We start from the raw sequence: 22326 nt of genomic DNA, 5'->3' as shown, positions 1-22326 counted from the left end.
CGCTAGCTCGCCACCAGACCTTATCCTATAGACCAATATCCCCCCAAGTATTTTCCATCACTACTTCACAACCTACATCGTTGAAAACATGAAGCTCAACTTCTTCACCTTACTCCTGCCCTTCCAGGCCTCCATAGAGCCCACCCCTCACCTCGACCACAGCCACGCTCACGCCCTAGCCCCCCCTTCAGACCTCCAAGCCGACATCGCGGGCCTCATCGCCATGTCTCGCGCCCTGTGGCTCGAAGCCTCACACGTAACCAAGGAGACGTCCGAAGTAGCCGGGCAGGTAAAAAGTCCCGTCCCACTCCCCCCCCCCCCCCCCCCCTACCTACTCTAACCACAAGCGCCCAACCCCAGGACATCATCAACGACATCGTGATCGAATTCAACACCCTAATCGTGCACAACCACACCGCCTCCTCCAGCGCGCCCGTCGGCGACAGCCGCTCCTCCCGCTCCCTCCTCGTCGGCATCGGGCACTGGGGCCACCAGACGCAGGCGTTCCTCGGCGCGCTGGCCAGGTCAGCTCAATCCTTCAAAGACGTGGGCCTCGACGGGGCCATCGCGGGGAACTTGACGACGCTGAAGACGTGCTCTGCTGTGAGTTTTTTCCTTCTTTTTTTTTCTCGGGGTTGGGTGTTGGGGGGGGGGGGGGGGGGGGTGTAATGGGTGCTGACTGAACGCTACCTAGGATTTCAGCCATAGCTTTGGGGCGCTTCTGCCGGGGCTCAAGGACTCGTTTGGGAAGGTGGTCGATGAACTACAGACGGCGTTTGACGATGCTATTGATGCGTTGAAAGAATGATTGAGCATCCTAGGGCAGAACCCATAACTGTGTGACTCACAGGGTGAGGGGTTAGGGGTAGCCTTCGTTGATGGGGCAGTTGAGATCGAGGCGGCAGAAACGTTTTGACGGCTTATACGACGTTGGATGATGATGAGGAGCAGAAGGCGACTATCATTGAGACCAAAATTTGCAGCCAGTAGCAAAAAAAAAATGTTGAAGGTTGCAATGAATTTGTTTGTAAAGCTTTATTATTATTATTTTTTCACTCTGCCCCAATCTATATTTCCGTGGAAGAGACTTTTTGATGTCATGAGGTGTTCGTGTCACCGAAAAGCACCTTGGTTGCCCTGCCTTCCGCCGCGAAGTGTTATCCGGAGCGGTACAAGTAGACGATCCGGACCCTTCGACGGCTGCTTTAAAGACGGTCATTCGGCCCCGCTGCAAAACGGAAGGCGGGCGCTTATTTATTACCCGGGAGGTAACCCAGATACGATGAATTACAAACAGCCCCAGAGGTTAGTTTTAAGTTGATGTAGGTATCTGAGCTTCTTGCTGACTCAAGTATGACTTGTCACTTATCTATATCCCACAATTATAAAATGCTTACTGCGTGGATCTTATCTTGTAAGTGTTTTAAGTGGATTAAGTCCCTAGGGCTACGTATAAACGAAATCATCAAGCTGGAATATAATAGGGAGGTATCAAAGTAGGGACAATTATTATTCTATCGTAGTCTATCACAGTTAAGAAATCTGGCAGCCCAAGTCTGCAAAGCTGCCGACGACACTCTACTTCATTCCACAACAGAAAACTTCACCACAGAATCAATGCCCGGAAAGTCATCTCACAAAAATTCGGCGGTATCATAAAAAGAGATGCCAAAGTTTGACTTCTATGTACTGCACAAAAGCGCACATCTAACGTAAGATACAAAGAAGCCCTGAATCCTAGTGCCGCGCGACGGAAAACATCGATTACAAGGGGGGGGAATAAAGCACATTATAAACACCATCATACTCCACCACTATTTCTGCGCGGAACACAAAACGTCATTATTCAGTGACTTTTCAACCAATCACCTAGATCAGGGTGAAGCCTGCTGTCATTGACAAGGCCACAATAGCCGGGATGATCATGACAGCGGCAGAGAGGGCGCCTTGGGGTCCTGAGGTAGGCGCGGCATTTTCAGTCGAGTCGGAGCTACCGGATGAACTGGTTGAAGAAGAAGAGCTAGTGGTTCCGGGGGTGTTGATCTCGCCCTCGGAAAGGGGCTTAACGGCAAGGTTGCTGAGAGTAGTGCCGTCGGCATTCTTGACCACGTGGTTGACAGTGTAGTCAGTAATCTCGACGATTTGGCCCACAGGCTTAGGCGAGATACCATCGTCGATGAGCTCCTGAGCTCCGGGGGGAGGGACGGGGAGGGTGAAGTTGTTGTTGAATCCGTCTTCCTTGATCAAGCTAGCCTTGCACTCCGGGGCCGTCACTTTAGCTCCGGTGGCTTTAACGTTCTGGACCTTGCTGAAGTCGACCTTCTTGTACTGGCTCTGGAGAGTGGCGAAGTCAGATAGGAGGTTGACGGTTCCGTCGTCGTTGCATTCAGCGAGACCGTAGTTGTTGGCTTCCTGAGCATATTCGTAGACAACACCACCGGAGAAGACACCAGTCATCTTATCGCTGTAGATGGTCTCAATTTCGGTGAAGACACGGGGCGAGGGAGTGTTGCATCCGAACTCGGAGTAAAAGACGGGGACGGAGCTGGTCTTGAACAGGTCGACAAGCGTATTGTAACCAGATTCTTCGAAGCTGCTGTCACCGCACCACGAGTAGCTGTTCAGAGCGAAGATATCAGCTCGGGACATGTCGTTCTCGTCGCCGTCGATGGCGCACTGGAAGTAGTTCCAGGTATCCTCGAGAACGGAACGAACATCGGCAGCCGAATATCCAACAGGAATAGCCCGGTCGGCATGGTTCTTGACGTAGTTCTTAAGGTCACGGGTCACGGCACGAACGTAAGGAGGTACGAACTTGGCCGAGTCCACGCTCTGGATGACTTCGTTGCCGGAGAAGAAGGCTAGGGTGTTAGGGTAAGATTTAAATGCCTCCACGATAGCAAAGGTGCGGTTGAGATATGCGGTGTAGTAAGACTCCCACGGCTTGTCACTACCAAGAGACTCCCCAACCAGGGGTGAGTTCACATCGATAATCATGTACATGCCCGCCTATTTAACGGTTAACATGGTGTCACATACATGTGATGGTTCAAACAACTTACAGCGTTGAAGATGCTGGCGCATTCGTCGTGGTTCAAGTTGGGGTCCAAGTTGTAGACACGGATAGAGTTTGCGCCCAACTCCTGCATCAGAGCAGCATCTCGCTTGCAGATGTCAGCGTTGGAAAGGGGATCCTTGCCGTGACTTGGGTCGTAGCCGGCACTTCCACCAATCTGATAAGCCATTCCCACGATTTGGAACGCATTACCAGTCTTGGAATCGACGAACTGGTTACCCTGAACTTCGAGAGGGTTGACAGCGGCCGCTAGGGTCGCGCCGCCCAAGGCGACGAGCGCAGAGTTGAAGAACATTGCGATTCGATGTTTGTTGTTCTTTTTGATAGGGATTTAGACGTTTGGGTTCTTTAATAAATGTCCTGTTCGCGGGAGTCGATTGTACCACTTTTCGCAAGTATCACCAAGTAGGTTAGCTTTTTCAAATATATTATCCTGAGGGAGAGACGAGAATAGGCCAAGAGGCCAAGAAACGATTGTTGTTTAAAAAGTATATGAAGAGAGTGTAGTTGAAAGAAAAAAACACCTTGGTGCTGGAGAAAGGTGAGTTGAGGGTGAGTATAAAACTAAAAAGTGATATGGAAAGAGTGACGAGGAGGAAAAGGTTCCAAGGTTGGATGCGAAAGAGGAAAAACAGGCGCATACATACGTGATTGGAGGTGGAAGGGCGGGTAGGTACTAAGGCACAACACAAAAAAAAAGAACGTTACAATTTGTACCTGAGTGTTACTTAAAATTGTACTTGGTGTATTTGGCACGATGCCAATCAGGGATCGCGTTCAAGGATGGTCGAGGGGGTTTGACCGTTTTTACTGGCCAGGATACAACTGGTTAGGGATGTCTCGTAAGTACCTTACTAGGTGTAATTTGTACTGTACAAGTACTATATAGTCCAGTGGACGACAATGGACAGTGAACAGTGAAGCTCCCTCCACAAAGGAGTGAAAGGACCCGCAAAATGCAGGTTCATCGCAACTCCTGTTGGAATTGGTTTCCATTTGTTCCATTTTGTCCCATCTCTACCAATCCATCGCAGCACCCTAATAACTTCCCTAACTTCCCTAACTTCCATCATCTTGCTTGGGTACCCAGCAACATGCCTAGCAGCCCTAGTCGAAATTCGACTTAATTCGGTGTCATGCTCTCGCACTATCATTTGAGGTTATGCAACTTCACCACCGATCCCTACTGGATACAACAGTAGTTTCACAGTCCTCCATGTGCTTGCTCCTGGCGGATCATATAATTTTTCTTCTTACTGTTCATACAGTTGCACACCTATTTGACAAAATTTAAACAAAATACCTACCTATCCTGTCTATCTGTAAGTTACTGTAACACCATGTACTGTACCCGTGCAGCCAGTGGAAACTGGAGAATGGCGATAGGCTTTATGATGACGATCTAAGTCGTGTTGTTTGCTCAAAACCTTCTCTCGTCACTCGTCAGACGTGATAGACAGCAACTCCCAAGCAACTAGATGGACTAGTCGCTCTCTGACAAACGCTGAGCCTCTGAGGCCTAATACGAGGTCAGCAACACTTTTCTTGTCTCCTCTTGGCGGGGCCTTGGTAGCAATGGTAAGTTCATCCTACATAATAGTTACCGCCGTATATAGATGCCTCTATTCGCTGTTGTCAGATAATACGAGGGTCCCTATTGTTACATGCCTACAATACTATACCTACCTAGGCTGTCTTATAGTAACTCCGTATTCTCGGCACCTAGTCCTGCTACATTGTTAGTCTAGTTTTTTGGCGTGCATCGTATGAGGTAACCGTACAAACGAACGTCACATGCCTGAACGTTGAAGGGATAGGCTACTTCAAAAAAGGACTCAGGACTCCAGAGTGACTCCTTAGTTCATCTCCCTCTTTTGTTCGTCTTTCGATGTCTTAAGTTGAAAATGAATGTTCGATGTTCTACAACATCGCTGTGGCGTCAGAGCCCCTCATATGATATAATATACTCGGAGATTCGCAACAAGAAAAAAAAACCAGAATTTTGATTATTTAAAGAGGGAAAATAAATTTGAAACATGGAGAGTTTTTCGTGCGCGTGGGTACTAACGACAATCCTAATTCGACTTGTATGAGATTTCCCCTGAAGATCCATTTATGATGTTTGGTTGTCGAAAAAAAAGAAGAAAGGAATCCGGGGGGTAATGACTTAAGGTAGGGGTACCCCTGTTTTAGGGGACTTCATTTGGCAGCTTCGAAGCCTTCGATAATCAAAAATGGAATTAGGCATAGGACATTGGGCAACGTTCTAATGCAACATTGAACCGTTAGACGACTGCAACTAGAACAGCGGTTGACCTTGACGTACTACGCAGTACCTAGCCTTGAACCTTGGTAGTCAAATTGAAATGTAAAGCCACTGAACTGGACCGTGCCCACTGCAGCCACCGAAGGATTTACACACCAGCCTCATCCATACCGCCCTTCCCCCGCCTTCCTTCTAAAGTTCGGCGCCAGCAATTCTGCCCCGTTCCACTACTTTTTCTCGGGCTGCGCCGAGTGATTTGTTGCAGTGCAGTCTGCTGTGTGACATTGAAAAGGAAAAGGAATATATCTCCAATTGAAGAAGAGAGGAAGCAAAATACGAAATACAAAATACAACCAAAAGGAAAGAAAGGAAGTGAAGGGAAAAGGGACAAAAAGAGAAAAAAAAGGTGGTGGTTCCATAAACACCACAAATCTAATCCGAGCAAACCTACCACTCAATTGCTTGAGCGTCACATGTACATGTATGGTTTAACCGCGTCACCTCTGCGCAGACTTTGTACTCACCCTCACCGCGAACGACGCTCTCTCTCCTCTCACGTCACTCGTTCCTACACACCACCAGCCGCTCGCTTCCACCACCTCCTTAGAAGTGCAAATACCATGGCATCCAGTACGTACTGTCACTTTCTTCCCCGCCTCCCCCCTCATCCCATTATGCGCGCCCACACCCTCAAGCGCACCCCCCCTCTCAGCCCGAGAAACCAATAGAAACGGACAATCAACACATGCCTGCCACCTGCTGACCACCCCACCACCTTCACAGCCCTCCCCCAAGACCGCCGCCCCGTCGTGATATCCGGCCCCTCGGGCGTCGGCAAGGGGACGCTCTTCAAGAAGCTGTTCAGCGCGCACGAGGACTGCTTCGCGCTGTCGGTGTCGCACACGACGCGGCAGCCGCGGGCGGGCGAGGCCCACGGCGTCGACTACTACTACGTGACGGCCGACGCCTTCGAGGCCCTCGCCCAGGCCGACGGCTTCGTCGAGCACGCCAAGTTCGGCTCCAACCGCTACGGCACCTCCAAGCAGACCATCGCCGACCAGTCCGCTAAAGGTCGCGTTGTTGTTCTGGATATTGAGATGGAGGTGAGTTTTCTTTTTATCTTTCGTTCCTTTTTTTCCTTTTTTTTTTGGCTTTTATGCCTATACTCGACATCCTTTCCCCTTCCTCTATTCCAGTGTCCTGTCTGGGGTGTTTGAGAAAAGACGAAAAGAGAAAGGAAAGCCACTAACCCACCACCACCACCACCACAGGGCGTCAAGCAAATGAAGAAAAGCGGCATAGACGCGCGCTACGTCTTCATCAAGCCCCCCTCCTTCGCCGAGCTCGAGAAGCGCCTGCGCGGCCGCGGCACCGAGAACGAGGACGCCATCGTCAAGCGCCTGGCCCAGGCCAAGCTCGAGCTCGAGTACGCCGACACCCCCGGCGTCCACGATGTCATCATCGTTAACGACGACGTTGAGAAAGCTTACAAGGAGCTCGAGGAGTTCATCTACAAGCCTTTACCGGCGAAGAAATAAAAATAAAATAAAATAAAAAGGGGAGAGGGAGAGAAATCAAATGAAATCGAATCAAAATCAAATCAGATCCGGAGCTAAATTACATATACACGTACCTACCTATATATATCATGTTGGTTGTTGGTCGTTGGTTGATTGATACATTAATACCCACAAATTAGAGGCCGTATAACTCGAAGGGTTCCAGGAATACATATACATAGTACAAGACAAGAGACAAAAAATTCTGGCATAATAGAATCACCGAGTCATCAAAAGAAGAAGATAAGATTTTTTTTGGGCATAAGTCTCGTATTTATTCCATCAGGTATCAGAGCGGACTCCTTATTAGAGTACAGTAGAGGCTTGACCACGGTGATTAATCTTAACAACTGTAGATGAAAATGAAGAAAGCTTCAGGGGGGAATACTAAAAGGAAATAATAAGAACGTCAAGTCGCCAGACTGGTGTAGATGGTAATACTGCTTGCTCGGCCAACAAACACACATAACAAGGCCTCAACAACCCAAGCAGGTCAATATAGCTGCTGAACTCAGCTTCAAGCACGCTTCCTCACGGCTCACGGACCCTGGAGTGTTCTTCCATGCGGATACAATTTCTGGTATCCCACCCAAGAGCAACTTTGGGCTCATGGCAGGTGGTTTTTGTTTTTAAAACAAGTCGCCTCTCCCATGTCGTTCCCCAATCATCGGAGAGCGGCTCGTTTTAATAGTCGTAAGGGGATAAATTAGAGATCTCTCGCCAGGACGAGAAAGCCTGTGAACCAGGGGAACGCCTCGTAGAAAGCATACATAGAAAAAATGAGGCCTTAGTAGCCATTCATGGTCATGCGTTGAGAGCTCCGGCTCATTTCGCGGTCTGCGGCGGGACTGATCGGTCTGCTTCCGTGGCCTTGTGCGCTGCTCTCCTTGAGCGCCAACAATTGCTTGGCACGGAAGGTCTCGTAATGGATCTGCGAAGTGGTCTCGATGAGATCCTGGAGGTGCGTTCGGAGCAAGAAGTTTCGCAAGTAAACGAATTCGCAGTGGTTCTCATCCTCAACGTTGATGACACCCCATCGGTTTTGACGTCCACGGACCTGCTTGCCATTTACAATGATAGACTTCTCAGAACCAACGACAGCAAAGGGAACAAGGCTCTGTACTATTCGTTAGTATGAATACAAATCAGTGTATCAAAAAATCCAACATACCTTGATCTGAGTGTTAATCGAGCGCTCCTCCTCGTCCAACTCATCATTGTCATAGGGGTACATCTTGAGGTTGTGGAAAGCAAACTCCTCCTTAATGCGCGCCTTGAAAGCTTCTCTCTCCTCTAGAGTAAGAGAGTCAGCCTTGGCAATAACCGGCACAACGTTAACGACATCCGAGAGCTTCTTCAGGACCACAATGTCAATCGGCTTAAGCGAGTGTCCGGAAGGCTGGATGAAGAACAAGCAGCAGTGGATACGAGTGTCCGGGATGTAACGTTCTCGCTGCGCTGTAAGTTCCTTTCGTAGGTACGCGGAGTGCTGATCCTTGATGTACTTGACGATGGGGTCCCAGCAGCGGTCGTTGTTGACTAGGTCACCATAGCCCGGGGTGTCGACAATGTTCAACTTCAGGCGGACGCCATTCTCCTCGACGAGATGCGAGACAGGGTGGATCTCGGTGGTAGAGCGGATCTGCTCATCAGGTACCAATCTACCCTTGGAATCGATCAAATGAGAAGCGAAGATGGTGTTGATCAAAGTCGATTTTCCCAAACCAGTCTGGCCTATGAGGTGACACGAGACACGTAAGCTATCAGAGTAGAGAAATAAAATAATAGGACGCGATATTATAGCAATAATCGCATCGTTGGGAAAGTTTGAATGGTGGAGCTACTTACCAACGCAAATGACGTTGAACTGGAATCCTCTCTTCAAGAGCTTGCGCTCAATCTGAGAGGTAATGCTGTCGAAACCGACGTGGGTGGTAGGGTAGATGGTTTGCGCCGCCATTTCTCCTGACAATTACTTGACAGATCAATGAATGAATAAAAAGTCAAACTCCTATTCCAAGAAATAGCCTAATTGGCAATTAGAGGAACGAAAAAAACGAATGTCGGGGTAGAGTTGACGATGAGGCTCTGTGACAAGGCAGAAAATTGAAGTTGATGATGATGAAAGAAGAGAAGGGTTGAAGTTTTGGTGTAATTTTTTGGACGTGAAGGGAAATGGATCCTCTCTTGATTGCTTGCTTTTCTGCGATTTCCTTGCCAAACAAATAATTTCCTTGAAGAAGGTCCAGGTTGGGCTTGGGGACTTGCGAGAAAGGGGGAAAGCCGTTTTAGGGCATCTGATAGGTCAATGAAGTGTCTGTGCATATTTTATATGGGTCATACTCTATACTATGTACCTACCCTAGGTAGATTTGGTATGAGCTTGGGGTCTACCTAGTAGGGTCGTACGTGCTTTGGTGCCGGCTGATAATTACAACTTGCATCGATAAGTTACATGTACCGTTAACATTAATTAACTAGGTACTTAGGTACATACATAGTATGTATTAGGTAACCAACTTTCAACCTTGAATTGCTTTTTTGCGCTAGAAACTTTTTAGTCGACAGCAAGCTGTATCGTCGCATAGAACCTTTACTTACCTTTAAACAGTCTATTTAGGTACATTTGCCACAACCGTGGAGTGTACAACGACTACGACATAGGAGGAAAGAAAAAGGCTTGGTTTAGTCGATTCCAAAGCCGACTTGCGACTACGACGCACTATCATCAGTACGATAAATACAAACCTATAGTACAGTAGATACGATATAGGCAATCTTGCCGAAGATTACCAGCCATGGCAGCTCTACAGCAGTTACGAACGGCCTCGATATTTTCCTTGCTATTCCCAAGGATAGCGTCAACGACCTTCAGCACACCCTTCAAGTCTACACTCATTTACACACATCAAGCGCAAGCGCAACAACCGCGATTTCCGTCGATATCCTCAATCGCCATCGCCATTCCCGCTGCTATATCGAGCATACCGGACTTCCTAGGTGACATATGGGAAGGAATACTCCGAGCGGTGCCTAAGAAAAAGACTTCTCATATGAAGAAGAGACACAGACAGATGGCAGGCAAGGCGCTCAAGGATGTGACGGCGTTGAACAAGTGTCCAGCTTGTGGAGGAGTCAAGAAAATGCACACATTATGTCCCAACTGCATGGGTCGTAAGTTGTTTTCCATTTTCCCCTTTTCTAGACACGCACTGGCATATACGTATACTAATTAGTGTATGCTTAGGTATTGGGAGTATGTTAGATCGCGACTTTAAACAAAAGGTATAACCACCGAGTTAGCCATGTACCTATCTAGCATAAGTATCAATACCTTAATGACAACAGAAAGAAATGCATATGAACAAACCTCACTTGTACAGATCATCTGCTGAACACATATCCAATGACTGAAGACGTGCATATGACTTTGTTTCCTAGGCTAGGGAATATGTAATTCTCCACACAAGTGCTGCTTATTGCAAATACCTATCACTATGAACGTCACGTTTGGTTTTGTTCAAACTGTTCAACCGCATAATAGTACTACGCAGTCTTTGGAGTTCTCATTATTGGATCGAGAAGTTAAGTCTAAGGATAAATTACGTCATTCCTGGAAGTAACAATGGGGTTTGCGATAGGTAAGAGCGAACGAAGTGTTTATAATATGCTATGAGACAATATCATATGATAGATACCTGTATACCTACTGGGCAACCTCTGCTTGATGTCTCCAATTTTTATCTTTTTAAGTTATTTTCAGTTTTATTGTTCACCCCACCATAGCAGCCAAAGCTGTGTGCTAGCTGCGAATCTCCAGCAGCTTGAGATCCAGAATTTCTAGGTACTGAGTACTGTACATCACATCAACCCCACCAACTTCAACTTCTTTTCAATTCAAACAGCAGCAATCACCAGAAATCCACATGGATCGGTAACAACCATGGTAAGTAAAATATGAATTGTGAACTACACAATGAAGGAACAACTAACTCATATGTCCACTCATTTCTAGTCGAAACAATATCTCACAGCGCATACCATTGACAATGGTAAGCATAAAACTCTTTCCTTGATCACGGCCTCGAAGCACTTTCTATGCAACTCGGACCAGCACTTCAAACTCTTAAACCCGTACCTAAGCTTAAATCTAACGTGCCTATTCTAGCACACATAACCGACATATTCTCCCTCGCATCTACGCCAACATCCTTAATCTCCGCCAGCGGCTCTTCAACAATACATATACATGCCACCTCTGAGCCCGGTATACCACTAGCCCAATCCCTCGACGGTTCACACAAACTTGGCTGTCACCATCTTGCCGTTTCGAATAACGGTAAGGTTGCAGCGTCAGCTGGCTTCGGCGGCGATGTGAAGATATGGAAGCTTGCCGAATCGGGTGGTTGGCAACCGTTCGGGGAGTTAGACCTTACCAAAGGCCCCGGTAAGGCTGCCGGCGAAGTATGGGCTCTAGCTCTTAGCGAAGAAGGCCAATACCTAGCTTCAACCACATACGATGGACGAGTCAACGTGTGGGATCTATTTGGGGATAGATCGGAAAAATTACGAGAATACGAGGCCGGGCATGCGGGCTCTGGTTCCTTCGGTTTATGTGTGGATCTGAGTCGGGATGGAAAATACACTGCCAGCGGTCATCAAAATGGCGCTGTCTATGTCTTCAACAATGACACAGGCCGATTACAATACTCGCTTCCTGGTAGGTCCAAGGATTGAATAGCAGGCATTTATGTGGCATTTGAAAGATCTAACTCGTGAGTAGGTCTCGTTAAACCCATCCGGGCAGTGGCATTCTCACCTGCTGGCACACGCCTTGCTGCCGCTGGCGACGCAGGCATTATTGCTATTTATGACACCAAGCACGGCGAACATATTGGCAACCTGACTGGCCACTCAGCCTGGATAACTTCTATCGATTGGAGTGATACTGGAGAATACCTTCTCAGTGGTGCTTTTGATGGGAAAGTAAAGGTCTGGTCCGTTGAAAGAGGCGCCTGCGTCGCGACACATGGCGAGACAGATAAGGCACTCTGGGCTGTCAAGTGGTTGCCTAAGACCGGACGTAATGAAATGTTCTGCACAGCTGGTGCGAATAGAAGTCTCACTTTCTATCGCGAGGCTACTGGCGCATAATGCCTCTGATATCTGCTTTGTTGGCGTTCGAAAAGGGTCGGAAAAGGGGTTAAAACACGTGCGATAGTTGATCACGAGACACATGTGCTATGGATGTTTTAGATGTTTGGGAGCGGTCTGTGAAGGAATGAGATGTAGATGCGATGATACCAATCGAGCACGCTTCTATAGACATTTTTGCTTGTCGTTATGGTCGCTATTAATAAGTATCCCTATCACCATTAGGGGGTATTTCCTGTCATGAGTGAAGGCTAAGTCAGATCTGGTTACATAGAGATTCGACATATATCATGGATGTCCATATCTACTATAGAAGGCTAGGCAACCAAATTGACGGTTGACATCTACTTGTTCAGCGCAGGGGATAGCAAATGTGGAAGTATTAGGACAGATGCATCGGCCCGGTGACTCAGTCAGCCATCTACTAGGTAACCCCTGAACATTACTCTCATTGGCTCATCATGGTTATACCATCTCTATACTTGTATAATAAAAGTTTAACCAGCCACTTCCCTCCGCGGAGAAGTTGGGAGTCTGCGAGGGTTGAGGCGGGGCCGCTACATGTTGGGGCCGCTGATGCTGACACTAATACTATCGATGCTGGTGCTGGTGGTGGTAGTGGTACTGGTGAGTGGTTTCCTTTTAGTTTGGCTTGGTTGGTTGGTTTATTAGGTGCCTAGAGGCTTTGGTTTCTCTTCATTTGGGAGGGAGTTTTGCTTCGCGGATTGTCGTGTTCAAAATCTCTCCTCTCCACAACACATAACCCCTAACCTAGCCCCTTTCATCCGGAAACAATGGCTTTAGGGCTCTGTCTAAGTGTAAGAAGAGATTTTAAAGGGACTGGCTTCTCAGGTGGGCAAGAGAATTATGAGGGTATTGGATTATATTCTTCGTCCCTTATAGAAATGTCGTTAAAAGGCGTTACTCAGCACGGGTGATATTGATGTTGAATAAAAAAAATAAAAGAAAAACAAAAAAAAGACAAAAGGTTTCTGGCGGGATTGAACCCGCACCCTCAGGCGTCTCCCAGTGGTTTTCGTTCTGAACCCGCACTTTAAGGGAGCCGCATGGTGGTTTTCGCACCTTACCGCTGAGCCAACATGGGTGAAAGCCCGTGTTTCTGAGTTCTCACCCAGGAAGTGGTAGTTATTGTTTTCCGGGGCCTTATAAGTTTAACTTCGGAGGAAAAATAGTATCACCGGGGAGGGTTTGTTGCCTTAGGCATAAGGGCATGTTTTGGGCACAGTACGTAGCACAGCCCAAGGTAGAGGGGTATCTACCTACTAGGTAGGCCAAAATAAATATATTCAGATAGCATAGGCTTCACGCAGACTTACCATGGTCCTGTGTATATACCAAGTGCTCATCCAGTTATCTACCTAGGTACACAACCCCTCCAACCCTCCATGGTTATAGGTAGGTATGATGGTGGCAGTAGTGCTTCGTTGTATGATAGGCACCTAGGTATGTAGTGAAAGCTAACCATATACTAAATCTAATCGGCAGAAAAGCAAGCATATCAAAGAAATCTTGGATAGCAATTAACTCATGTAAGGCGTTGACATCTAACCTGGTGTTCCAAAAGAGCATTGACTTGCTTTCAAGGCTTGGGAAACAGATCACCGCCCCTACCCCCCTTAACCTTTCCACATCTAACCTCCATTGTGTGCACCAGAGACCATGCCCGAAATATCCTCACCATTGCAGACCAGGCTCCTGCCCGCAACAAAGTTCCCCGTCGCGCACGCGTCCACGCGCTCCTGCGCCGCACACGCGATGTCCCTGTTCGTCGCCTTGACGAGCCCCGTCGTCCTGCTGATGATCTTGACCAGCGAGTACGCGTCGCCCGGCTCGCGGATGATGCAGACGTCCCTCTGGGTCGTGAACTGCGGGCCGTTGAGCTCGACTACCCGGTTGGGGTCCGCGTTCAGCTGCACGATGCACTGCCTGATGCGGTCGACGCGGGCGCTGGCAGTTAGGCTAGGGACGAGAGGAGTGAGAGCTTCATGTTGTCGTGAGCAGGTATAGATTTGTATTGAACGACTGATTGGGGGTTGAGATGAGTTGACTGGGCCGCTTTTCGAGTTGATGGGGTGATCTCGATGGTCTTCCGGTTTGTGTGAAGAGGAGCCGGTGCGTTGAAACCTCATAACTCTGAAAGCGATATCCTCCTGCCCTCTTTATACAACATCTCGACCTGGAGTCAAGTCTCCTGTGTACGCCTCTTTAATTTCATGATAGCATTTCGAAGACTTGGGATATATGCAATGCCATGGCGCAAGTTACGGTCACAAAGAAGATCATTTCTTCATCTGTAGGTACGATTGATTCCGGTCTTACGCCTCCAACTTCATTTCCATAACCCAACGGTGTAGCTCTATACCCTTAGGAATCTCGTAAAACACACGGGCAGACGCCACTATGAACCTCCACCATCGGATTCACTTCTCCTATCCTATTAGCTACCTAGGGATGGGGTTGAATAGTGTGGTCAGTATTACGAATCAACAACTAGTTAGTTACTGGGCAGTCTTTGTCATAGAGATGTTGTGTTTATCAACTTCTCCTTTACATGAGCCAAGAGCATTTAGCTACACTAGGTTAACTAGGTAGGTAAGTTGACTTTGATCGTATGATTAGGCCCATAGAGATCCTGGGTTTGAGTATAACATAATAGAGATAAGAGTTGAAGAAATGTGAACGGATAAGTTATATACTAAAAACACCTAGCAACTACTCAGAGATGCCTAGCTTAGAGGAGCTTGAGCCTCACATAATGAGGCCAAGAAGTTTATACACATTTAGCATAGTTACCAGGATATTTGTCACACTTGTTGTGAGTTCAAAGTTGTGTTGTGGACTTCTATACATCGAGCTAGTTAGTTGAAACCCCCTTCCTACCTACACACAGGCAATGTTTTCTTTTGAACACTTGGCATGTCAAAATGGGAACAGATATATTAATACATACTAGGCATATGATGATAACTCTTAACCTAGGTTGTCTCTGTAGTCTTAAGTTAACACCTCCTTGTTGAGTCAAGTACCTTCCATAACTCACTCTCTTAGCCTTCCTTCATTTCATGTACGTGAAGTAACAGACATTCAGGATGTCCTTGTAAAGCCCCATAGTGTGATTGTTATTCATAAAGCATCCCTTAACTAACAACATCCTGCCATGTATATTCATACTCGGGAAAATGTAACCGAAGAAACCCTGAATAGATACTATACTAGGTATATAGAGCTGTGCCCCCGTTCCACGCCGGTTCTAATACCAACATCAACATATGTACCGTTGGTTACTCCCACTCACCCAGCTTGCAGGTCTAATATCCTAGTAACTCGACCATACTCGAAGATGATAACTTGAAATTATGTCTACCTACTTGGTCATGACATGATATCTCAATCACTATCAAGCTAGATAGACAGGGGCCTAAACTATTGGTTCTCTATGGCGAACCATCCGTGCCTTACATGTAACCTTAGTACATAGCAGGCACACCCATCGAAGCATTGAAGTTCCCGCAGGGTTCGGACCAACCCAACTACATCTCCGACCCCCTCTGGTGTAGTTGGGTTGGTTATAATACACGACCACCTCCGGTGTAGTGTATACACGACCCCCTCTGGTGTATTACACTTACGAAAATTGCTGGTGTACATTAAAAGCGGGGCAAAAGCGCTCGCAAAATGAGGCTATTTTACCTACCTAAAGTATCATCTCGTGATAAAGTTTGGTGTTTTGGCTATGACGTAATTGCCAACCTGTTGAAGGTATCGCGAGCGCCACTGTCGCCATAAATGAAGATATCATTGTAAATGAAGATATCATTGATGATGATTGAAAATGATTGTTTAATGGGCAGATGCTTAGGCTTATATATGACAAGAAGGGAGGTTTACTGATTAGAAAGACCTGAAAGGGCTTGAGTGTTTGATTTTTGTGATTGGCTAATTTAATCAAAAAGGAACGGGCGTTGAATATCAAACGCGTTGAATATCAGACGCGTTGAATATTAAACATTAAACGCGTTGAATACAATCAGTAAGTGGGACTTTTCAGAAATTTGAGGGCAAATCTCACGATATTTCCTTAGGTCTCGGGCCATCCCAGCCTTCTTTTAATATTTCAGCCTTACTGTTAGTGTTTACACCAAAAATACTAGTAAACACTAACAGTGGCTGTGCCCTGTGGCTTGGGTGGCTGGTATCCACTATAAATACACGTTATTACACCCAATCCAACTACACGGGACATAAAAGTGTAATTGGGTGGATTTAGAAAGTGGGTCTGGTGTAGTTGGATTGGGTTGGATGTAATACACTTGGTGTACACCGGTGTAATAGCGTGTAGTTGGTCCGAACCCTGAGTTCCCGTGCCACATTTCCAGAAACAAGGCGAGGCGCGGGAATAAGGCGTGGATGGATTCTAAGGCATCGAATCGGATGGGCGAGAGGACTAGGACCAACTTACGATGGACTCATCAGGCACCCCAGGTAGTCAGTAGCACAGCATCTACCTCAGCATCTAGAACACCTGTAAAACAGCCCTGAAGCCTTTCTTTGCGGAGGAAGATGGAAATGGGACATGAATGAAATTGTCCCTGGCAATGTATACTCACATGCGTACCAAAACTTCCACGGTTCGATGAAAAGGGGTCTAAGATTCGAACGATCACCCTCTCCCTCTCCCGCGACCGCGACCACGACCAGTGAAGCGAGTGATGCCATATGTCGCGCATCGACCAGCCATTCCTAGCAACTGCAGGCACCAAGCTTACAGCTCGCAGCTCGCAGCTCGCATATCAGGCACACCTGCTTACCTACGTACATAACCTGCAACTGCGGGTTTTTATACCTACCCACATACGCGCCTACCTTCCCTACCTACCTACCAACCTATACTTAGATGTCATCGTTATTCAAGATTCCATGCCTACCTACCTAGGTAGCCAAGTACCTAACCTACATAGGTATGTAGGTAAGTAGGCTTTCGAAACCTCGCCCGCAGACAGACAGACAGACAGACGAAACGTACCACCGGATCACTTGCCGCAAAAGAATAAAACCGATCAAGTCCCGTACGTACATACCTAGTACACGAGAATCTGGGATTCTGCGGCCAATGATGACTTGCTTGCCTAACCTAAGGTATTAAAGCATGTATGTCATGTATGTCATGTAGGTATGATATGTATGTACGGTAAGTGGGCACGTATGTCTGTATGTATGTAATGTAAGTATGTACCTAGGTAGGCATATATCGCACCGCATCGGCATCGGCATAATGTAACGTTAGGCTGTATACCTACATACCCATACCCCTATCCCTATCCCTATCCCTATCCCAATCCGTGGAACGTGATGGCGTTGCCTTCTTTTTCTCCTTTTTACTTTTTTTTCTTCTTAATCTTATCACCTTTCTTTCCCCGGAGATGCACGTTTCTGTTTTACGTGTGCGCTTTTTTGCTTTGCCTCGTGTTGTGTTACCTTGACACGCAAAGGGGAATTGGGGGGTTGTTTGGGGGTTTTCGGTTATCAAGTGAGACCCCCCCCCCAGAGAAGATTTTGTATGGGTCTCCCGGTCCGCTTCATTTTCGGGGGCCCGATCAGAGAGGGCTGCGAACATCGAACCCGGTGGTCCCGAAGCGGGCTTCCGTAATCCAGTTGCTACCTATACATACCCACGTAGGTAGGGTACGTAAGGTCATGCCATTCAATTCGTTTCAATATTGTTTGTTGGTAGCACAAGAAAGCCCCATACTCCCCCACCCCCCCCTTTTCGCCTTTCAATACTCAAATGTTAGGAAGAAACCATCACGAACTCTTGGCGACCGATGAACAAAACAAATTCGAAATACTTAACACAAATCATTCACCGTAGGAAAGGAACGAAACATCCACGTGACAAATAACTAGGTAAACATTGTGTATTGCATACAATTGTATCCTCGACTAATCTTGCCCCTTTTTGCTTCCACGCTTATCCACCTACATACCTACATATGTAGTCCCTACAGAGGATTTCAATTGAGCTGTTTTTTCACCGAACCTGTCCTTGCCCTGTGTGCATTGGACTACGAAAGGACATTCTTATTCCCCCGAAGTCGTACAAGATAACAAACCAAAACTAAGAAAAAAAAAACCACGAATCGGAGAGAGGGGTAAAGGCCACAGCAAGTTAAGTTGTATGCAGGTGGTGTGGTGCGGGGGATTCGCAATCATTGATCGGTTGCCGGTGGCGGGTTTTCTGTGCGCGTGAAGGTCACGATCCCTTTTTCCTACAAATGTCTAACACCTTGGATCCCAAGGGCCAATGACAGCCCATTTTACAGTCATAGGCGCCGACACTCTGACGTACACGGCATACAAGTTTCGAGTTATACGTCCTTTTTATCTTCCTCCCACCGGCATCTCTCTTTCGCTACCACAGAAATCATGACGCATGGCTTTGATCACCGGCGCTTCCACAGGCATCGCTGTCGGTACAGCTCACAAACTTGCTGCCCGGGAATTTAACGTTGTATTTCCAGGTCGCTTGCCTGCAGAATCCGAGACTGCTGCCGCCTCATCAAGGCCGAATGCCGAAATCTTGATATCAAAATGATACTCCTCGATGCAAATGCCGCAACACGAAGAATTATTGAGATAGCTTTCGAATCTAAACCAAGCACTCAATGTTCTCGTGCTGGTGCTGAACTTGAGTTCGACTTTTTAGGTGAGTATACCTACCCGGGTGGGATGGCGTTTTACGCTGGCTGTAAAGGGTTGATATATTTTATTTTATGTGGTGATAGCCCGACATATGGCTGCTGCAGGCAGACTGGTCGATTGCCTTGCAATTCTACCCGGCGACGCGCGAACATAGATCGAATACTGTGGGACTAAGGCCAAGTGCATACGGGGCGCGATTGTATGTGAACATGCACTTGATCGCGGGCCCAGGGCAATGGAAAGAGGGCGATTAGAATATGCGTTATGGTGGTCACATGGTGTTTCGATTGCGATGTGGGAAAGACTTCCACGATCAGTTGTTTTGGAGTTCTGTTCTTATTGATCAAGCTTGGCAAGAAGATAACAGCTATGGTAAAGACACTGAAGGGTTGAATGACTGTGGTCGTGGCTTTGGCATGCGGCTAGTCTGTATAAAGGTAGATTGGGTAGGTAGGTACTATCATATCGTCCATAAATTGCTGTTTTTATACACCCATGATGCTGGGTTCCACGTTCTTCGTGGGTCAGATTGTTAGATCTGTAGTGGTGTAGAGAAAAGGGGAAACGTCCAAAAATTGTAGTCGCGAAATTACATTGCTATGTGCTGAAGTTGCACTAATATATAGTAGTTACTGTTCCTTCAGGTAAGGTATTGATCGTAATCATACATGTTCGGTGTAAATAGCTCGGGTATCGTCAATCTTTTCTCATAAGGCCCGTTCCTGGAAGACGGGGAACGTCCAACTACTCGTTAACTTGAGTAGTAAAGTGTGACATAATCGTGATGGCATTAGGATGACTCCTTTGGGTCATATCGTGGCATGTGGATAGGATGTGGTTGTGAAATGTGAATGAGAAAAAGCAGATTGGGTCCTAATTGGGCGTCTACCCATATGGCAATGGGTTAGTGAGTGGTGACGGAGAATAATTAGTCTGCTTTCATCGTAAATACTATAATTGCCAGACCTGGCCTGGCTACCGCTATGACAAAAGCCACTACCATCACCAATTCCATACCCATCTCTAGTAGGTTTGGGTAGATTTTCATGTCTTGTCACAGTACGGCAGCCGTCGGAATTGAAAATTGGTGTCAGCGACATCCTATCCATTCTGGAAAGTCCTAAAGGATAAAACATCGCTGAATCCTCGACAAGGCGGGATGCTGGAGCTGGATGGATCCACGGCCACCGAAACAAAAGGTGGCCCATGTTTAAGAAGGAGTCGACCAGCTGTTGCAGGACTCCCCTAATTGCCCCATTTCTGTGCGGCTGATGAAACCCAAGGGTTATAGGTATGTGAGGGGAAATTTTCGTTAGAAAGTGGTGACGATACGTCAATCATCGAGCCTCGTAGGGCAGGATCTACTAAATCTTGTTCTAGGTTCGGGTCATGATAATAAGGACTCCATTCCGGGGGCAAGCCAGGACCATCTGAGAAATTGTGTAGCTCCTGGAAGGGGTGTTCAAACCCCGAATAGTTTTGGCCTATCGGAGGATTAGCAATCTGGCAGAGAAAATGGGACACAAAGTGATCTATGTTTGTGTCGCGTGATCTGAATGGGTGACAGGGTAGCAACACTGGAAGTTCTCAACTAACCGTCGTAGAAGCCTTGGCCTGTAATCAGCTGATTATAGGGCTGTTGGCTGACAGCATGGTTATGAATACTAAAATCATGGCCTCCAGTAGAATACTGGGTTTGTTGCTGAATATCATGATTCATAGTCAAGTCCGGAATAGAAGCCGTAGAGGATGAGGCGGCAGCATCCTCGGAGGGCGGATCCGAGTCGGTTGCACCCAACTGATGACTGTCTTCCGATGCTGGGGCGTCAGGCGACCTGGGAGACAAAGTCTCGTGGGTAATTCGTTGATGGCGGGTCAAGAGATCCCGCCGCGAATAAGCCGATCCACAATGGCAGACATATGGCTTTTCCTTTGTGTCTGTTTTGTTTCATAAAGAATATAAATTAGCAATTTGCAATGCGATACGATACGATACGATATGATGTAGGATAATAGTAAATGTATGAAGAGTTGGTGGAGCAATGGTTCAAATGTTGTGCAGATCAAAGAAGAATTCCCAATATTCATTCTCTTCTCTAATTGGAATATTTGGATTTTGGGAATATTGGGGTTGGGGTAACCAACGGGTTCGGACATGACGCTCCAAGTGCTCAGACCGCTTGAAGTTTCTTCCACAGTGAGTACACAAACGCTGTTGTGCACCAGAAGATCCATCACGTCGTCGTCGTCGAGCTTGGGACTGATCCATCTGTTTTTCAGCCATTGAATAAGAGTTGTAAGTATTGAGTTAAGACGAAAGTCTGCAAAAGTTGGAGAAAGAATAGAGAACTGATCTTTCATCGTCAAAAATTGTGGGGGCAAAACGCTCACAAGGGCTTACACGGGCTCTAAGGGTCACGAACGTACCTACCTAGGTATTAGACTCGGGGAAAAAGAGGGGAGGGGGGAGGGGAGAGGGTCCAAAAGCTGGGGCTTATGGATGGGTAATGGGCATTGGGTATTGGATATTTGGCAAGTATGAGCGGAGGCGGGGAGACCACGGGGTCAAGAAGCCACCCGATTTTAGCTTCAAATGTTCTGTAGGGGGGTCATGTACATTACATATGTAGTTGGTTCCTTTGAACTTTCCATACCATACACATACCATACAGTAGCTACATAGTCATATATAGTCATATGTACCTAGGTAGGTATGATCAATGATGTGGATGCTATTTCCCCACCATCATCGCATAACTGCAGGCAAGAAGTATATGTAGGTAGGTATTATGTGTATGTAGGTATGTATGTAATGTACATACATCTCGCAGCCCTGGAGATGGTCGTACTTGACATTGCTATCATTGAGTTTGCAAGGATGCATCATGTACCTAACTAGGTACCTAGAGGCTATCTTATTGAAAAGGAGGGGGTGGTTTGTGGGGTAACCAATCCAATTTCACCAATACCGCCCGGCAGTGTCGTAGGCCGTAGCTACCACATACATGTATGTAATTACTACCTGCTACAACTTCGATGCTACAACCTCAACTACATATATGTACTGTTTCCAGTACTACCTCTAGTACTACTAGGTATTTGATGTCGTACTACATACATGTACCCTTTATTAACCAAGGTTTCTTTCTCCCTCGTGCAACTCTCAGCCGCCCCTTAAACCAATAGGATCCCCAATTGTCCACATCATTTTCCTGTCAACACACTCAACACACTTGCTTGTTTTGACGATCCGAAGGTTTAGGCGAACTCCATTAGCGATTCTTGCCGGTACGTTTCATTCTATCTTCTCTATCATTCAATCATTCATAACACTTCTCTCCTCCATACCAATCATAAGCTTTTACTGTATCATTGATTTTCATTATTGTCCTCGCTTACTTGTCCTAAAACTGCAAAAAAGGGAGAGAGAGAGCCATATGCCAGAACCGGCTATCGACCCTAAACAGAAGGTCGACTTATCACCGGGAACGGGAATATCATTTCAGATGTATTATATAAGCAATGTCTACTAGGTACGTAAATCTTAGAAA

The 22326-nt window shown here is 46.9% G+C and overlaps 7 protein-coding genes across 7 annotated transcripts; 3 read left to right on the top strand and 4 right to left on the bottom strand.

Moving 5' to 3' along the window:
* Window positions 1-88: 88 nt before the first annotated feature.
* GGS25DRAFT_519008 (uncharacterized protein) lies at window positions 89-808 on the top strand (the record flags this gene model as incomplete). Its single annotated transcript, XM_049263629.1, has 3 exons — window positions 89-289; window positions 361-603; window positions 695-808. The coding sequence occupies 3 exons, from the start codon at window positions 89-91 to the stop codon at window positions 806-808; spliced, it is 558 nt and encodes a 185-aa protein (XP_049118483.1).
* Window positions 809-1445: 637 nt separating this feature from the next.
* GGS25DRAFT_479493 (glycoside hydrolase family 72 protein) lies at window positions 1446-3745 on the bottom strand. The gene is made up of 2 exons (XM_049260020.1): window positions 3063-3745; window positions 1446-3009 (listed from the first exon to the last, which is right to left on the bottom strand). The coding sequence occupies exons 1-2, from the start codon at window positions 3369-3371 to the stop codon at window positions 1870-1872; spliced, it is 1449 nt and encodes a 482-aa protein (XP_049118482.1). The 5' UTR covers window positions 3372-3745; the 3' UTR covers window positions 1446-1869.
* A 1666-nt stretch (window positions 3746-5411) lies between these two features.
* GGS25DRAFT_479485 (P-loop containing nucleoside triphosphate hydrolase protein) lies at window positions 5412-7149 on the top strand. The gene is made up of 3 exons (XM_049260019.1): window positions 5412-5972; window positions 6126-6445; window positions 6614-7149. The coding sequence occupies exons 1-3, from the start codon at window positions 5816-5818 to the stop codon at window positions 6878-6880; spliced, it is 744 nt and encodes a 247-aa protein (XP_049118481.1). The 5' UTR covers window positions 5412-5815; the 3' UTR covers window positions 6881-7149.
* Window positions 7150-9227, bottom strand: GGS25DRAFT_479481 (Septin-type guanine nucleotide-binding (G) domain-containing protein). Its single transcript, XM_049260018.1, has 3 exons — window positions 8750-9227; window positions 8073-8635; window positions 7150-8018 (listed from the first exon to the last, which is right to left on the bottom strand). The coding sequence occupies exons 1-3, from the start codon at window positions 8859-8861 to the stop codon at window positions 7689-7691; spliced, it is 1005 nt and encodes a 334-aa protein (XP_049118480.1). The 5' UTR covers window positions 8862-9227; the 3' UTR covers window positions 7150-7688.
* Window positions 9228-9699: 472 nt separating this feature from the next.
* Window positions 9700-12055, top strand: GGS25DRAFT_519004 (meiotic recombination protein rec14; the record flags this gene model as incomplete). Its single annotated transcript, XM_049263628.1, has 5 exons — window positions 9700-10075; window positions 10807-10847; window positions 10917-10953; window positions 11070-11621; window positions 11685-12055. The coding sequence occupies 5 exons, from the start codon at window positions 9700-9702 to the stop codon at window positions 12053-12055; spliced, it is 1377 nt and encodes a 458-aa protein (XP_049118479.1).
* A 1354-nt stretch (window positions 12056-13409) lies between these two features.
* Window positions 13410-14282, bottom strand: GGS25DRAFT_479474 (uncharacterized protein). The gene has a single exon (XM_049260017.1). The coding sequence runs from the start codon at window positions 14203-14205 to the stop codon at window positions 13708-13710; it is 498 nt and encodes a 165-aa protein (XP_049118478.1). The 5' UTR covers window positions 14206-14282; the 3' UTR covers window positions 13410-13707.
* A 5202-nt stretch (window positions 14283-19484) lies between these two features.
* On the bottom strand, window positions 19485-21347 carry GGS25DRAFT_160234 (uncharacterized protein). The gene is made up of 4 exons (XM_049256489.1): window positions 21207-21347; window positions 20921-21044; window positions 20372-20713; window positions 19485-20259 (listed from the first exon to the last, which is right to left on the bottom strand). Exons 2-4 carry the CDS (start codon window positions 21042-21044, stop codon window positions 20021-20023), a joined length of 705 nt encoding a protein of 234 aa, XP_049118477.1. The 5' UTR covers window positions 21207-21347; the 3' UTR covers window positions 19485-20020.
* Window positions 21348-22326: the final 979 nt, after the last annotated feature.

This window comes from Hypoxylon fragiforme, assembly GCF_022984875.1.
Source record: "Hypoxylon fragiforme strain CBS 206.31 chromosome Unknown GGS25scaffold_3, whole genome shotgun sequence".
NCBI classification, from domain to species: domain Eukaryota; kingdom Fungi; phylum Ascomycota; class Sordariomycetes; order Xylariales; family Hypoxylaceae; genus Hypoxylon; species Hypoxylon fragiforme.
Note: the sequence above shows the minus strand (reverse complement) of the source record. Positions and strands in the feature narration are given on the sequence as shown.